General features: G+C 47.8%; 1 protein-coding gene across 1 annotated transcript in view; it reads right to left on the bottom strand.

Annotated features, from left to right (window-relative positions):
* The window catches only part of ttn.1 (titin, tandem duplicate 1), a gene marked incomplete at its 5' end in the record, with an annotated part of 155,244 nt that extends 153,229 nt beyond the window's left edge, over positions 1-2,015 (bottom strand). Inside the window, 3 exons of the mRNA XM_084545177.1 lie at positions 77-364; positions 1,349-1,552; positions 1,925-2,015. Coding sequence (XP_084401303.1) covers positions 77-364; positions 1,349-1,552; positions 1,925-2,015 — 583 coding nt within the window. The remainder of the gene's footprint in view (positions 1-76; positions 365-1,348; positions 1,553-1,924) is intronic.
* Positions 2,016-18,147: the final 16,132 nt, after the last annotated feature.

Raw genomic sequence — 18,147 nt, 5'->3', positions numbered from 1 at the left:
CACACGGTAACTTTAGTTTAAACCAATAAGTCAGTCACAATAAAAGGACGTCTCTGCAGAAAGGAGCGTCTCTCACCTTGGACCAGCAGCTCGGCGTTGGACGTGGCCCGTCCGCTGCTGTTGGTGGCCGTCACAGAATACGTCCCAGAATCCTCTGGGAAGGCCTCAGCGATCAGCAGACTGTACAGGTCTCCGTCCTGGAGGATCCTGAAGTCGGCCGAGCTCTGGATCTCGGCTCCCTCTCTGTAGAATTTCACCACAGGTGTCGGGATTCCTGTCACTCTGACATCCAGCCTCACCTGGCCACCCTGTCTCACCGTCAAGCTCTGCAGTCTCTGAAGGAAGTTTGGAGGCGCCGTCTCAGCTGAGGAAGGACGGAGAAGCGTTAGTGTCCAGATTCATGACCTGCACTCCTAATGTCTACCTGTGCAGAGGTCTACCTGCGCGGAAGTCGACCTGTGCGGAGGTCTACCTGTGCAGAGGTCTACCTGTGTTGAGGTCTACCTGTATTGAGGTCTACCTGTATTGAGGTCTACCTGTGCAGAGGTCTACCTGTGCAGAGGTCTACCTGTGCAGAGGTCTAGTTGCGTAAAGGTCTACCTGTATTGAGGCCTACCTGTATTGAGGTCTACCTGTGCAGAGGTCTACCGGTGCAGAGGTCTACCTGTGCAGAGGTCTAGTTGCGTAAAGGTCTACCTGTATTGAGGTCTACCTGTATTGAGGTCTACCTATATTGAGGTCTACCGGTGCAGAGGTCTACCTGTGCTGAGGTCTAGTTGCGTAAAGGTCTACCTGTATTGAGGTCTACCTGTGCAGAGGTCTACCTATATTGAGGTCTACCTGTGTTGAGGTCTACCTGTATTGAGGTCTACCTGTATTGAGGTCTACCTGTGCAGAGGTCTACCTGTGCAGAGGTCTACCTGTGCAGAGGTCTAGTTGCGTAAAGGTCTACCTGTATTGAGGCCTACCTGTATTGAGGTCTACCTGTGCAGAGGTCTACCGGTGCAGAGGTCTACCTGTGCAGAGGTCTACCGGTGCAGAGGTCTACCGGTGCAGAGGTCTACCTGTATTGAGGTCTACCTGTGCTGAGGTCTAGTTGCGTAAAGGTCTACCTGTATTGAGGTCTACCTGTGCAGAGGTCTACCTGTGCAGAGGTCTACCTGTATTGAGGTCTACCTATGTTGAGGTCTACCAGTATTGAGGTCTACCTGTATTGAGGTCTACCTGTGTTGAGGTCTACCTGTGCAGAGGTCTACCTGTGTTGAGGTCTACCTGTGCAGAGGTCTACCTGTGCGGAGGTCTACCTGTGTTGAGGTCTACCTGTGCGGAGGTCTACCTGTGCCCTCACCTGTAACGAGGAGTTCAGCGGTGCTCGTGGCTTGTCCAGCGCCGTTGGTGGCTCTGACAGAAAATCTTCCGCTGTGTGCGGCGGTCACAGCAGGGATCCTCAGAACAGCGCGGCCGTCGCTGAACGAGATCTGAACGCCGGGCAAAGCGGCAGCAGAAAGAACCTGGCCATCACGGAACCAGCTCACCTCAGGAACTGGAGAACCTGCACAGGAGAACCAGGAACACCAGGTACCACGTATCAGTCAGAAAGTTTATAACTGCTTCAAACACTAACAATGTCTGTGAATAAAATAAAACATTTCAAAGTGAAATCAGATGAATTAAAGATGGAAATAAGTTTTTCCCTGAAAATGTAAAACATCTGAACATCTGACTGACTTTGATTTATTTATATAACTTATTTCTAAATCCCACATGTCAGATGATTAAAGACTGAATCTGATTAAAGATATCTCCCAGCAGCAGATTTTCAAACTCTGACACTTTAACAGAAATAAAAGAACAGAAGTTAAATGATATTCTTTATTTAGTCATGTTGACTCTGTTCAGATAAATCGATCTGAGGTTTCCTTACCACTAACTTGAGCCTCGAACGTCGCAGCACTACCCTCTAGTGCCACGACGCTCTGCAGCGGCTGAATGAACGTCGGCGCCTGTGTTGACATGTTGATCGGCACCCTGCAACAGAAATATCAGAAACATTCAGAGTCTAAACATCTCAAGGTCAAAGTGAGAATTAAACTGTGATTAAATTCTTTTGACCTGCAGAGCCACTCACATCACGTTTTAATGTTCCAGCTAAAAATAAAACCAGTGGATGGAAATAGATCTGTCACAGCAGCTGATACCAGCTCAGAGCTCAGCTGGAGCAAAAACACCACATGACTTTAGTCTCGTCAGGATCCTCTGATTCAGTATAAATATAACAAGAATAAAAACTGATCCACTGAAGGATTCAAGAACTCGTCAATGATTGAGACGATGTTTTAGTGGAGAAACACTGTCAACGGGTCGACTCTGACAGAACCAACCTGGAACCAATAGAACCAACAGAACCAACAGAACATGATCAATAACATGTCAATAAACACGTCAATGTTCGTGGTTATAAGCATAAACAGGAAGTAACAAACAGCAGCCTGTGTTAAAGCCCAGTGTTTTGTTAGCCCATCAATCCACCCCAAGTTGTCCCTTCAGTACCCTTATGACTCCAAAACCACCAGACCGTCGACCACTAGAGGTCGTAACTCTGGCTCAGCGCAAGGAGTCATCTCAAACCACAAGAACTCGCTAAACGCTAACACTAACACTGACCAGGAATTCACTTAAAGAGACAGCGTCCTCTTAAAAACAGGAAGGATGCATCTGATTAAAGAATTCAGACTGAAAAGAACCTCGCCAGGTTTACATGTTGATAAAAGCAGTTGGATGAAAATGTGCTGAGTCTCCTGGAGGTTTGAGTTTCAGCTCCATGAGACAGGTGAGACTGACGGAGGCTATAAATGTCTGACGGACGGCGACAGCTGGACAGAGGAGACAGGAAGACACAGAGGGACAGGAAACAAACCGACAGAACCTGGCTTACATTAAAAATATTAAAACCTGCAGCTGATCGATGATCATCAACAACCTCAGACCTCTCAGTGTTTTATGTCAGCGACATAAGAATTCATCTGTTCAAACAACTCAACACAAACTTCATTTATTTTAACTTAAATTATTAAGACGGACTGAACTTTATCTTTATTCACTGTAAACTAAATTTAAATCAATCACGGTTCGGTTCTTCATCAGAGAAAAAAAATATATTTTAGTTTTTTTTAAACTCAATAAAAGACTCGTTTACAGTTAAACATCAGTTTATCCTCCAATCACATTCAACCTCAGATTCATCTATAAACACAGACCAACAGTCCTGGTGTTGGCCCCCAGTGATCAGGCCCCAGGGCCTCCAGTGATCAGACCTCAGTGATCAGCCCCCAGTGATCGGACCTCAGGCCTCCAGTGATCAGGCCTCCAGTGATCGGGCCCCAGTGATCTGGCCCCAGCGATCGGGCCTCAGGCCTCCAGTGATCGGGCCCAGCGATCGGGCCTCAGGCCTCCAGTGATCGGGCCCAGCGATCGGGCCCCAGGGCCCCCAGTGACTGGTGCTAGATTCACACCAGAGGAGACTTTTATTTTGACAGACTGTCAGACGACGACACTGATCAGATTTAACTGGAGCCATTTGGTGCGTTCAGGGTCGTAAATCAGAGTCGTAAAAAAGGTCACTCTCCCTGTGAACGACTCAACGACTGAGTTTCTGTCACATTCAGTTGTTTGATGGAGAATTTAAGACATTTATAGAAGTTATTCACGGTTAAACTTTAAAAATCAACTCTATAAAAACTAAATCCTCACAGATAAACTTTTAGTTGAGTTTAATAATTCATCTCATTTAAACTAACTTTAACTAAAATGGATCTGACGAGTGTCTGAACTCTGAACAAACATCTTCATGAAGCTGAAATTAAACATTTACATTTCTAATGATGATGATGATGATGAAGAAGCTGCAGCTGTTCATGTCTCTGATGATGAGAGGGCAGCAGCTGCAGGTTTCAGGTTTATTAAAAACTCTGAGAAGAGAATCAGACGATCAGAAAAGAAAAGTTTCCTCCGACAGGAACGTTCAGGGATTTATTTTTAATTTTTTAAAGTTGAATCAAATGAAAAATGTGATGTTTACGACCTGAAAGAATGGAAATATAGAAATATGAAACTGTGCCAGAAGGATTGTGTCCTGAGTTTAAATCAAAGACAGAATAAAAGATAAACGTCTTCATATGAAACCATCACCAGGAATTAAACCCTGAACCAGTCGACCAGTACATGGGGGTGAGTCTAAAGGAACCAGACTCAGCAACTGATCATCATCTGATCATCAGTAACCTGATTGATTAGAGAATTATTTATTCCCACTCTTTGCACGTGACCCTGAACGCCTTGTCTGTTCTGATCAGAACCAATCGATGGCCGATCAATCAGAGCTGGTATTTCCACAGTGTCCTCACAGCGACAGATATGGCAGTGGCCATAAATAGCCGGCCCTCACCCCCCATCCCCCACCCATCCTGGCCCCCACCCTGGCCCACACCCTGACCCCTGCTCTGTGATTGACAGCCACCATGTGCAGCCACTGATAGCTCTGCAGCTGATTCCCTTAAAAAGCCATCAGGCCTCTCTGATGGCCTCAGCAGCTATTCTTGGCCTCCTCTGATCCTGCAGTCCGGAGCACGCGGCCAAAACACCGAAACCACCACAAAACCAGCTGAGAGCAGAACCAGGCCCGATTCTGATCCAACAACTCACCAGGGGTGAGGGACATAAGTACTCACTTGTATCCACAAGGGTGCCTGGACTGGTGGGACGGAGCCCAGCGGACTCTGGAGCAGTCTCCTTATCCAGACAAGGTTTTCCACAAAAATCCAAGGAGAACGGTCGAGCCTCCAACGTCCCACAAACAAAACTACAGCTAGACGGTGTAGTTCTGTTTCCTCCTCACAATCCCTCCACCTGAGGCGAGGCTGGGGGCTCCAACTGCTCAGGAGGGCCCTGATGGAGGTCTAGGGTTTTATACCGCAGGGACCGCCCCCATCATCACCTCAGCCATGCTCCCCATTGGCTATTGGGATGCTCAGTAGGGGGGGGGGGGGGGGGGGGGGGGGCACCACGGGACAGGGCAGCCATTAATAAAACCTCCACCGTGTTGGTAGGTCGGGGGGCCGGAGGTCCAGATCAGATCAGATCAGATCAGAACCAACCAGACAGAGTCTGAAAATCAGAGTTTGAACGATGAGTCAAAGATGAGAAAGAGTCACTGAAGATGAGCTGAACAGGACGCTCCCAAGGCTGCCCCTGTCAATCATACCCCCCCCCGTTACAACACACACCCCCTAACCGTTACAACACATCATCCCCCCCCCCCTACCACCACCTCCGTTACAACACCAACAAACTCTGTTTATCTGCTGAGGTTCAACATGAACCTTCAAACTGCTCAAACATCTGATTGGTCCTGATTGTTTCTGATTGTTCCTGTTTGGTCCTGATTGTTCCTGACTGGTTCTGATTGGTCCTGATTGGTCCTGTTTGGTTCTGATTGGTTCTGATTAGTTCTGATTGTTTCTGTTTGGTTCTGATTGGTTCTGATTGGTCCTGTTTGGTTCTGTTTGGTTCTGATTGGTCCTGATTGGTCCTGTTTGGTTCTGACTGGTTCTGATTGGTTCTGATTGGTCCTGATTGGTTCTGATTGGTCCTGATTGGTCCTGATTGTTCTGATTGGTTCTGATTCGTCCTGATTCGTCCTGATTGTTCCTGATTGGTCCTGATTGGTCCTGATTGTTCCTGTTTGGTCCTGATTGGTCCTGATTGGTCCTGATTGGTCCTGATTGTTCCTGTTTGGTTCTGATTGGTCCTGATTGGTCCTGATTGGTCCTGTTTGGTTCTGATTGGTCCTGATTGGTTCTGATTGTTCTGATTGGTTCTGATTGTTCCTGATTGTTCCTGTTTGGTTCTGATTGGTCCTGATTGGTCCTGATTGGTCCTGATTGTTCCTGTTTGGTTCTGATTGGTCCTGATTGGTCCTGATTGGTCCTGATTGGTCCTGATTGTTCTGATTGGTTCTGATTCGTCCTGATTCGTCCTGATTGTTCCTGTTTGGTTCTGATTGGTCCTGATTGGTCCTGATTGGTCCTGATTGGTTCTGATTGGTCCTGATTGGTCCTGTTTGGTTCTGATTGGTCCTGATTGGTTCTGATTGTTCTGATTGGTTCTGATTGTTCCTGATTGTTCCTGATTGGTTCTGGTTGGTCCTGATTGTTCCTGTTTGGTTCTGATTGGTCCTGTTTGGTTTTGATTGGTCCTGTTTGGTTCTGATTGGTCCTGATTGGTTCTGATTGGTTCTGATTGTTCTGATTGGTTCTGGTTGTTCCTGATTGGTCCTGATTGGTTCTGGTTGGTCCTGATTGTTCCTGTTTGGTTCTGATTGGTCCTGCTTGGTTCTGATTGGTCCTGATTGGTTCTGATTGGTCCTGATTGTTCCTGATTGGTTCTGATTCGTCCTGATTCGTTCTGATTGGTTCTGATTGCTTCTGATTGGTCCTGTTTGGTTCTGATTGGTCCTGATTGGTCCTGTTTGGTTCTGATTGTTCTGATTGGTCCTGATTGGTTCTGATTGGTCCTGATTGGTCCTGTTTGGTTCTGATTGTTCTGATTGGTCCTGATTGGTTCTGATTGGTCATTCTGCTGCATCATGGTTTAGTAGCTCATCTGTCAATCATCCTTCATGTGTTCTGCTGGTCAACCAGTGAATGAACTGAATCCAGTTTGAAGGGTTAGGGTTAGGGCTTCATGAGGCCTGAATGAAATCATCATGTCTCACTGGTTTATTCTTCATTCAAAGAATCTGACATGTTTCAGAACATGTTGACCAGGCTTTATTTAAATATTTTACACTTTAATATTGACGTAGCTGACCAGCCAACGTAGCGCTAACGTCAGGATCTAAACATTTACACAGAGTCAATCATCCAGATTATCTTTTACATATATTTATATACTTACATATATTTCCATGTGCTTAAGGAGCTGATTTGTGTTGATGCTACTGGAGGATGAACTTCCCACTGGATCAATAAAGAGTCCATCTATTGAACTAATGAGGTTCATGTTACTTGAACAACATCATGTTTTTATAAAGTAAAGGTTTAATGTTGTTTCTTTCTTTCGTGGACGAGAGACAAGGAAATGAAGAAGAACCAGAACGACGATGAAGATGAGAACTTCTGAGACTGGAACAAAGAACTGAACCTGAACACAGGAACCAATGAGAGACAGACAGGAAGTAAAAGGACTGAAAGCCACACAAGTGATTCTAGCTGTGGTCACACTGCTGCAAAAATAACTGATCAATACTGACGTCTGAGATGCTGTCATCTCAAAAACAGCCTAAAGAAACTCCTCCTCCTCCTCCTCCTCCTCCTCTTCTTCTTCTTCTTCTTCTTCTTCTACTTCTTCTAGTGAAATACTAGGCGCGTTCGACTTCATGCAGATCTGTGCAGATCTGACTTGACGTGATGCATGCTGGGTTGAACAAGTTCATTTTAACCAATCATATTCGAGGTCTATGAGCATGAACAACCCAGCATGCATTACGTCAAGTCAGATCTGCACAGATCTGCATGAAGTCGAACACGCCTATTCACTTCCAGGTGAAGAGGAAACCATGTGACCATCGTCTTCCCTGATTGGCTGGAAGGATGAAGTGACTTAGTGGAGAGTTCCACGGATCAGTAAGTTTGAGAGATTACAAATTTAAAATGAATCAAACTGAAACTGATTTCTGAACTGATCTGATAATAATAATAATAATAATAATACATTTTATTTATAAGCGCCTTTCAAGACTCGCAAGGTCACTGTACAAAACATAAAGACACAAAACAAGACAGAATAAACAAATGGAACAGTGCAATCAAGGTGGATAGGCTATCTGGAACAGGTGGGTTTTGAGTCTGGATTTAAAGAGAGGGAAGGAGTCAATGTTTCTGATGTCCGGTGGGAGTGAGTTCCAGAGTTGGGGAGCAGAGCAGCTGAAGGCTCTGCTCCCCATGGTACTGAGGTGAGCCGAGGGGACAGAGAGGTGGATAGAGGAGGAGGATCTGAGGGAGCGGGAGGGGGTGACAATATGGAGGAGATCCGAGAGATAAGGGGGGGCGAGGTTATGGATGGCCTTGAAGGTGTGGAGAAGGATCTTGAAGTTGATGCGGGATTTGACTGGGAGCCAGTGGAGATGCTGAAGCACAGGGGTAATGTGGTGAAATGAGGGGGTTTTGGTGATGATGCGAGCGGCTGAGTTCTGGACCATTTGGAGCTTATGGAGGGATTTGTGGGGGAGGCCGAAAAGGAGAGAGTTGCAGTAGTCGAGGCGGGAGGTGACAAGGCTGTGGATAAGGATGGAAGTGGTATGGGGGCTGAGAGAGGGGCGGAGCCGATTTATATTGCGTAGGTGGAAATATGCAGACCGGGTAACGTTATTGATGTGAGATTGAAATGACAGTGAGCTGTCGAGGATGACACCCAGACTCTTAACTTGGGGGGAGGGGGAGATTAAGGAATTGTCGATTGTGAGGGAAAAACTGTCAGCTTTGGAAAGTGTGGATTTGGTGCCTATGAGGAGGAGTTCTGTTTTATCACTGTTTAGTTTTAGAAAGTTTGAGGTGAACCAGGATTTTATTTCAGATAAACAGGTGATGAGGGAGGAGGGAGGGAGGGTGGAAGTTAACCACCCTGAACTCTCATATGCACTGATTTCATAGTCCAACCCCCCCGACCCCCCAACCCCCCAACCCCCCCGACCCCAGACTCTCCTCAGTCACTGCTGCTGTACCTCTCACCATAATGTGCAATAATATATATTTAACACTGTGAACCTTACCTCCTTTTTTGTACTGTTACTTTATGTTTACTTATATTTATCTTTACTGTATATTACCTGTATATTATATGTTTAAATTGTATTATTTTTCACACTGTCTTTGCACTGCTAATGGAGTTGGCTTTTAATCTCATTGTACATGTGTATAGTGACAATAAAGGCATTCTATCTATCTATTCTATGTCAAATCAGTCAATCCTTTCATATGAATTATATCATCCTCAGAGTCCTGCAGTGACACTGAGAGACCACTAGGGGACTAGAGGGACGTCTCTGTCTCTGGGTTTAGTAACTGTCCTCAGGGAACAGCTGAGAGGAGTCCAGGACGCCCCCTCCAGGTACAGACAGGAACTGCAGCAGGACTCCACAGAGCAGACTTACCAGGAACATGAAGGAGCTCATTAACAAGCCCTGATCATGAACCTTTCTTTGGTGATTGGTCTCTTCACTTCCTGCTTGTGTTTGAACTGAACCAAGAACAAAGAAGAAAATAAAAGCTGTAAACCTTTAATCCTCCTTCCTTTCAGTTCTTCATCTAGAGACTGGATCAGGTTTTAGTGTTGACAGTGGTGTTTAATGATGAGGGATGAATCAGTGTTACAGTTTGAATCCAGTCTAGATGTTTAATCCTGGTTCCAGATAGAACTGTGACTCAGTTCATGTTTGTCTTTGTGTCTGTGAAGCAGCTTCAGAGAAGAACCAGAAAACAACAGATTCAGTCTGAAGCAGTGACTCCTGGTGGCAGCTGGAGGAAGTGCACCCGGAAACAGCTGCTCTGCTCCAGGAAATACACCGAGCCCGATTAACAACTGACAATAATCATAATAATAATAATAATAATAATAATAATAATAATAATAATAATGGGTGAGGATAGGGGAGTCCACATCTGCCTCACTGATCCTCAACACAGGCTCAGCCCTGGTGGTCTCTCTTCACCCTCTTCACCCTCTTCATCCTCTTCACCCACGACTGCTCTGCCACCCATCCCACAAACATGGTTGTGAAGTTTGTGGATGACACCACCGTAGTGGGTCTCATATCCAACAATGATGAGACCCACTACAGAGGAGAGGTCCAGAGTCTGACTCAGTGGTGCTCCAGGAATAATCTCATCCTGAACACCAGTAAGACCAAGGAGGTCATAGTGGACTACAGGAGGACCAGACTGAACACGCTCCTTTCTGCTTACATGGGGAGACAGTGGAGCGTGTGGACAGCATCAAGTTCCTGGACATCCACATTTCCTCTGACCTCTCCTGGACCGTGAACACTCCACACCTGGTGAAGAAGGCTCAGCAACGGCTCTTCTTTCATAGGAAGTTGAAGCGGAGTGGACTCTCTTCACAGCTGCTCATTAACTTCTACAGAGCCACCATAGAAAGCATCCTGTGCCTCAGTGTGACAGTGTGGTACGGCAGCTGCACAGAACAGAACAGGAAGGACTTAGCTCAGGTGGTGAGGACAGCACAGGGGATAGTGGGCTGTCGTCTACCAGATCTGGACTCTGTGTATGCTGCCTGCGTCCAGAAGAGGGCCAGGCGCATCACAACAGACCCCACCCACCCAGGCCATGGACTGTTTGTACCTCTTCCTTCACGAAAAAGGTCCAGAAACATCAAAACCACAACCAACAGACTGAGAGACAGCTTCTTCCCCAGAGCTGTGAACTCAACCCCCCCCCCCCCCCCCCCGCACACAAACACACACTCAACCCTCCCCCCTGACCCCGCCCACCCCCTGCCATGGACACTTTACAAATCATTGCAATGTTTGCACTATAGGTTTATTATTCACTCATATGTACATATCTGTATACATACAGCTGTATTTTTACTTTTTATCTTATTTTATTCTCATAGTTGGCGTCACAGTGGTGTGGTGGTCATCACTGATGCCTCCCAGCCAGAAGGTTCTGGGTTCTAATCCAGGCCGACTGGTTCCTTTCTGTGTGTAGTCACCAATCAGGACGCCACCCAGTCATAGTAATTATCATATTCCTAGAAGCACAGGTAGAGGAGGAGGAGTGGCAGCAATCTTCCACTCTGATTTATCTATTAATCCTAGACCTAAGGAGAGCTTTAATTCATTTGAAAGTCTTACTCTTAGTCTTCCCCATCCAGACCAGAAAATACAAAAACCAATTCTTTTTGTTGTGGTGTATCGCCCACCTGCTCCTTATTCTGAGTTTTTAGCTGAGTTCTCTGAGTTTTTATGTGATTTAGTTCTTAGAACAGATAAAGTCATTATAGTAGGTGACTTTAACATCCATGTTGATGTTGTCAGTGACAGCCTTAGCTCTTCATTTACATTATTATTAGATTCAATTGGCTTTTCTCAGAATGTAAACGGATCATTAGTTTTAATCACACCTTAGATCTTGTCCTAACATATGGCATAGAAACTGAAGGTTTAATAGTATTTACTCATAACCCTCTTTTGTCTGATCATTTCCTCATAACCTTTGAATTTACAATAATGGATTACACAGGAACTGAAAAGACATTTCATTACAGTAGATGTTTGTCTGACAATGCTGTAACTAGATATAAAGAATTAATTCCTTCTTTATTTACCTCAGTGCCATGTACCAATGATGTGGACGACAGCAACCACAATTTAACTCCTGCACTAATAGATTATTTTGTCGATGGCACTGCAGCATCTCTTAGTTTAACTTTAAACTTAGTTGCTCCTCTGAAAAAGAAGGTCATAAATAGGAGGAGGCTAGCTCCATGGTATAATTCACAGTTGCGCTGTTTAAAACAGGCAGCCCGAAAGCTAGAAAGAATTTGGCATTCCACTAATTCTGAAGAAGCTCGCATAGCCTGGAAAGATAGTTTAACAACTTATAAAAAAGCTCTCAGTAGTATTAGAACAGCATATTATTCATCATTAATAGAGAATAAGAAAACAAGAACAACCCCAGATTTCTTTTCAGCTTGTTCTGCTAGATCTTAGTGCTGCATCTGACTCTATTGATCATAATATTTTACTACAGAGACTTGAAAGTGAGGTCAAGATTAAAGGAACTGCATTAGACTGGTTTGAATCCTATCTGGTCTGAAAGTGCAGGCCTACTTGTGGTTCCTAGAATTTCAAAAAGTAGAATGGGAGGTAAAGCTTTCAGCTATCAGGCTCCTCTCCTGTGGAACCAGCTCCCAGTTTGGGTTCAGGAGGCAGACACTCTCTCTATTTTTAAGGTCAGGACTAAGACTTTCCTTTTTGATCAGGCTTATAGTTAGGGCTGGACTAAACCATCCCTTAGTTATGCTGCTATAGACCTAGGCTGCTGGGGGACGATGCACCAAACACATGTCCTCCTTCTTTCTTCTCTCTCCTCTCTCTCATCCTCCACTTTCTTTTCTCTGGCACAGAGCTCTTGCCCTCTAATTTCCTATCTACTACTAGTCATGCAATTCTGTGCTATTACTATGTAGAATGTTTACTGCTGTGTGACAGATGTATGTTTATCTTGCTGTTCTCTTCTCTCTTTCTTCTGTCTGTTCCCGGCTGGCCTTAGGCAGATGGTTCCTCCATATGAGCTGGTTCTGGTTCTGGTTCTGCTCAAGGTTTCTTCCTGTTAAAAGGGAGTTTTTCCTGCCACCGTCTCCTTCAGGCTGCTCTGGGGGTTTCAGGCCGGGTTTTTGTAAAGCGTCTTGAGACGATTTGTATTGTTATTGACGCTATATAAATAAAATTGAATTGAATTGAATTGAATTGAAAAATTTAATAGTCAGCATGGTTCTCCCTGTGTCTGCGTGGGTTCTCTCCAGGTTCTCCAGCTTCCTCCCACCATCCAAAGACATGCTGGTTAGGTTCATTGGTGATTCTAAATTGGCCGTAGGTGTGAGTGTCTCTCTGTGTTAGTCCTGTGATAGACTGGAGACCTGTCCAGGGTGGACCCCCCCTCTAGACCAATGACAGCTGGGATAGACCGGAGACCTGTCCAGGGTGGACCCCCCCTCTAGACCAATGACAGCTGGGATAGACCGGAGACCTGTCCAGGGTGGACCCCCCCTCTAGACCAATGACAGCTGGGATAGACCGGAGACCTGTCCAGGGTGGACCCCCCCCCCCCAGACCAATGACAGCTGGGATAGACTGGAGACCTGTCCAGGGTGGACCCCCCCCCCCCCACCCAGACCAGTGACAGCTGGGGTAGACTGGAGACCTGTCCAGGGTGGACCCCCCCTCTAGACCAGTGACAGCTGGGGTAGACTGGAGACCTGTCCAGGGTGGACCCCCCCTCTAGACCAATGACAGCTGGGATAGACTGGAGACCTGTCCAGGGTGGACCCCCCCTCTAGACCAATGACAGCTGGGATAGACCGGAGACCTGTCCAGGGTGGACCCCCCCCCCCCCCAGACCAATGACAGCTGGGATAGACTGGAGACCTGTCCAGGGTGGACCCCCCCCCCCCCCCCCCCCCCCCCCCGACCAGTGACAGCTGGGGTAGACTGGAGACCTGTCCAGGGTGGACCCCCCCTCTAGACCAATGACAGCTGGGATAGACCGGAGACCTGTCCAGGGTGGACCCCCCCTCTAGACCAATGACAGCTGGGATAGACTGGAGACCTGTCCAGGGTGGACCCCCCCCCCCAGACCAATGACAGCTGGGATAGACTGGAGACCTGTCCAGGGTGGACCCCCCCCCCCCCCCCCCCCCAGACCAGTGACAGCTGGGGTAGACTGGAGACCTGTCCAGGGTGGACCCCCCCTCTAGACCAGTGACAGCTGGGGTAGACTGGAGACCTGTCCAGGGTGGACCCCCCCTCTAGACCAATGACAGCTGGGATAGACCGGAGACCTGTCCAGGGTGGACCCCCCCTCTAGACCAATGACAGCTGGGATAGACCGGAGACCTGTCCAGGGTGGACCCCCCCCCCCCCCCCCCCAGACCAGTGACAGCTGGGGTAGACTGGAGACCTGTCCAGGGTGGACCCCCCCTCTAGACCAGTGACAGCTAGGATAGACTGGAGACCTGTCCAGGGCGGACCCCCCCCCCCTCTAATCCAATCCAATCCAATCCAATTTTATTTATATAGCACAATTTAAATAAACACAAGGTTTCCAAAGTGCTTCACAATAAAATACAATAAATAACACAACAGAAGTACAATAGAACAACGAACACAATGAGGTAAAAGTACGGTAAAACAAAAATAAAGCCAATGAGATAAAAGAGATAACAGATAAAACACAGTAAAAATCCTTAAAATAAAATAAATGAGGTCAACTTCCTACTAGGTGTTAAAAGCTAAGGAGAAGAGGTGGGTCTTTAGGTGGGATTTAAAAACAGACAGAGAGGAGGCCTGTCTGATGTGCTGAGGCAGATTGTTCCAGAGTTTTGGAGCTGCCACAGCGAAGGCACGATCCCCTCTGAGCTTCCGCTTTGTTTTAGGCTCTCTCAGGAGCAGCTGATCAGCTGACCTGAGAGACCGGGAAGGAGTGTAAAAGTGTAGAAGCTCAGAGAGGTACTGCGGGGCAAGACCATTGAGGGATTTAAAAGCAAATAAAAGAATTTTAAAGTGAACCCTAAAATGTATGGGCAGCCAGTGGAGTGAGGCTAAAATGGGGGTAATGTGCTCATGTTTTCTTGTGCCAGTTAAAAGACGAGCTGCAGCGTTCTGTACCATCTGGAGCCGAGAGATGGCCGACATACTGACCCCCACATATAGTGCGTTGCAGTAATCCAGCCGAGTGGTTACGAAAGCGTGGACTACTGTCTCGAAGTGCTGCCTGGAAAGAATAGGTTTTATTTTGGCCAGCTGCCTCAGGTGAAAGAAACTGGAGACCTGTCCAGGGTGGACCCCCCCTCTAGACCAATGACAGCTGGGATAGACCGGAGACCTGTCCAGGGTGGATCCCCCCTCTAGACCAATGACAGCTGGGATAGACTGGAGACCTGTCCAGGGTGGACCCCCCCCCCCCCCCCCCAGACCAGTGACAGCTGGGGTAGACTGGAGACCTGTCCAGGGTGGACCCCCCCTCTAGACCAATGACAGCTGGGATAGACTGGAGACCTGTCCAGGGTGGACCCCCCCCCCCCCCCCCCCAGACCAGTGACAGCTGGGGTAGACTGGAGACCTGTCCAGGGTGGACCCCCCCTCTAGACCAATGACAGCTGGGATAGACCGGAGACCTGTCCAGGGTGGACCCCCCCTCTAGACCAATGACAGCTGTGATAGACCGGAGACCTGTCCAGGGTGGACCCCCCCTCTAGACCAATGACAGCTGGGATAGACCGGAGACCTGTCCAGGGTGGACCCCCCCTCTAGACCAATGACAGCTGGGATAGACCGGAGACCTGTCCAGGGTGGACCCCCCCCCCCCCAGACCAATGACAGCTGGGATAGACTGGAGACCTGTCCAGGGTGGACCCCCCCCCCCCCCCCCCCCAGACCAGTGACAGCTGGGGTAGACTGGAGACCTGTCCAGGGTGGACCCCCCCTCTAGACCAGTGACAGCTGGGGTAGACCGGAGACCTGTCCAGGGTGGACCCCCCCTCTAGACCAATGACAGCTGGGATAGACCGGAGACCTGTCCAGGGTGGACCCCCCCCCCAGACCAATGACAGCTGGGATAGACTGGAGACCTGTCCAGGGTGGACCCCCCCCCCCCCCAGACCAGGGACAGCTGGGGTAGACTGGAGACCTGTCCAGGGTGGACCCCCCCTCTAGACCAATGACAGCTGGGATAGACTGGAGACCTGTCCAGGGTGGACCCCCCCCCCCCCCCCCCCAGACCAGTGACAGCTGGGATAGACCGGAGACCTGTCCAGGGTGGACCCCCCCTCTAGACCAATGACAGCTGGGACAGACTGGAGACCTGTCCAGGGTGGACCCCCCCCCCCCCCCCCAGACCAGTGACAGCTGGGGTAGACTGGAGACCTGTCCAGGGTGGACCCCCCCTCTAGACCAATGACAGCTGGGACAGACTGGAGACCTGTCCAGGGTGGACCCCCCCCCCCCCCCCCCCAGACCAGTGACAGCTGGGGTAGACTGGAGACCTGTCCAGGGTGGACCCCCCCTCTAGACCAATGACAGCTGGGATAGACTGGAGACCTGTCCAGGGTGGACCCCCCCCCCCCCCCCCCCAGACCAGTGACAGCTGGGATAGACTGGAGACCTGTCCAGGGTGGACCCCCCCCCCAGACCAGTGACAGCTGGGGTAGACTGGAGACCTGTCCAGGGTGGACCCCCCCTCTAGACCAGTGACAGCTGGGATAGACTGGAGACCTGTCCAGGGCGGACCCCCCCCCCCTCTAATCCAATCCAATCCAATCCAATTTTATTTATATAGCACAATTTAAATAAACACAAGGTTTCCAAAGTGCTTCACAATAAAATACAATAAATAACACAACAGAAGTACAATAGAACAACGAACACAATGAGGTAAAAGTACGGTAAAACAAAAATAAAGCCAATGAGATAAAAGAGATAACAGATAAAACACAGTAAAAATCCTTAAAATAAAATAAATGAGGTCAACTTCCTACTAGGTGTTAAAAGCCAAGGAGAAGAGGTGGGTCTTTAGGTGGGATTTAAAAACAGACAGAGAGGAGGCCTGTCTGATGTGCTGAGGCAGATTGTTCCAGAGTTTTGGAGCTGCCACAGCGAAGGCACGATCCCCTCTGAGCTTCCGCTTTGTTTTAGGCTCTCTCAGGAGCAGCTGATCAGCTGACCTGAGAGACCGGGAAGGAGTGTAAAAGTGTAGAAGCTCAGAGAGGTACTGCGGGGCAAGACCATTGAGGGATTTAAAAGCAAATAAAAGAATTTTAAAGTGAACCCTAAAATGTATGGGCAGCCAGTGGAGTGAGGCTAAAATGGGGGTAATGTGCTCATGTTTTCTTGTGCCAGTTAAAAGACGAGCTGCAGCGTTCTGTACCATCTGGAGCCGAGAGATGGCCGACATACTGACCCCCACATATAGTGCGTTGCAGTAATCCAGCCGAGTGGTTACGAAAGCGTGGACTACTGTCTCGAAGTGCTGCCTGGAAAGAATAGGTTTTATTTTGGCCAGCTGCCTCAGGTGAAAGAAACTTGATTTAACGACAGACCTGATCTGGCTCTCAAGTTTAAAATCAGGGTCCATCTTCAACCCCAGGTTTGTAACGGTGGGTTTCATGTACTGGGTTAGGGGACCAAGATCTGGCAGGGGGGTTCCAGTGGTTCCACTAAAAACCATCACCTCTGTTTTGTCATGATTAAAATTTAAAAAGTTAAAAGACATCCAGGCCTTGATGTCATCAAGACATTTCAGCAGTGCAGTGACAGAGCTGGTGTCATTTCTCTTAAGGGGTATATAAATTTGGCTGTCATCTGCATAACAGTGGAATAAAATACCATGCTTCCTAATTATGGAACCAAGCGGGAGCAAGTAAAGAGAGAAGAGGAGAGGGCCAAGTACTGAGCCCTGTGGGACCCCACATGAGAGGGGAGCAGAGGAGGACACAGAGTTGCCGAGGCTAACACAAAACGTTCTATCAGCCAAGTACGACCTGAACCACTCCAATTCCACGCCTCGAATGCCCACCCACTGGTCCAGGCGAGAAATTAGGATCTTGTGGTCCACTGTGTCGAAGGCAGCAGTTAAATCTAAAAGCACGAGAATCACAGAATCACCAGAGTCTGTAGCTAAAAAGATATCATTAAAAACTCTTAAAAGTGCTGATTCAGTGCTGTGCAGGGATTTAAAACCGGATTGGAAAGTCTCAAGAATATTTTGGTGTTCCAGAAAGGCCATTAATTGACCGTAAACTACTTTCTCAATGATTTTTGAGAGAAAAGGGAGTTTAGAGATGGGCCTGTAATTGGCAAGAACAGCAGGATCTAGCCCTGGTTTTTTAATCAGTGGCTGCACCACTGCATGTTTAAAACTCATAGAGACCATACCTGAGGACAGACTGCTGTTAATGACTGAAGCAACATATGGACCTACAGTAGGGAAGACCTCCTTAAAAAATCGAGCAGGGACAGCATCATTTGGAGAACCTGAGGGCTTCATATGACCAACAATCTCCTGTAAGGACGACAGCGTCACAGGCCCAAACTGGTTAAAAACAGCAGAGCAGGTGACAGAGCTTGAGGGGTCATACGCAGAGGGGGAAATTAGAGCCCCAGTGGAAGAAACCTTGTTGATAAAAAAGTGAAGAAAATTTTCACAAACAGCAGGGGAGGTCTCCATACTGACAGACTGTGGTGCATTCAGGACAGAGTCAATAGTATTAAACAGGATGCGAGGCTTGTGGCAGTTTGACAAGATGATTTCTGACAAATGTTTTCTTTTAGCAGCTTTCACAGTTGTTTGATAG

The sequence above is a fragment of the Chelon labrosus genome (assembly GCF_963514085.1).
Source record: "Chelon labrosus genome assembly, chromosome: 5".
Taxonomy (NCBI): domain Eukaryota; kingdom Metazoa; phylum Chordata; class Actinopteri; order Mugiliformes; family Mugilidae; genus Chelon; species Chelon labrosus.
The sequence above is the reverse complement of the archived record's forward strand: the minus strand, read 5'-3'. Positions and strand labels throughout refer to the sequence as shown.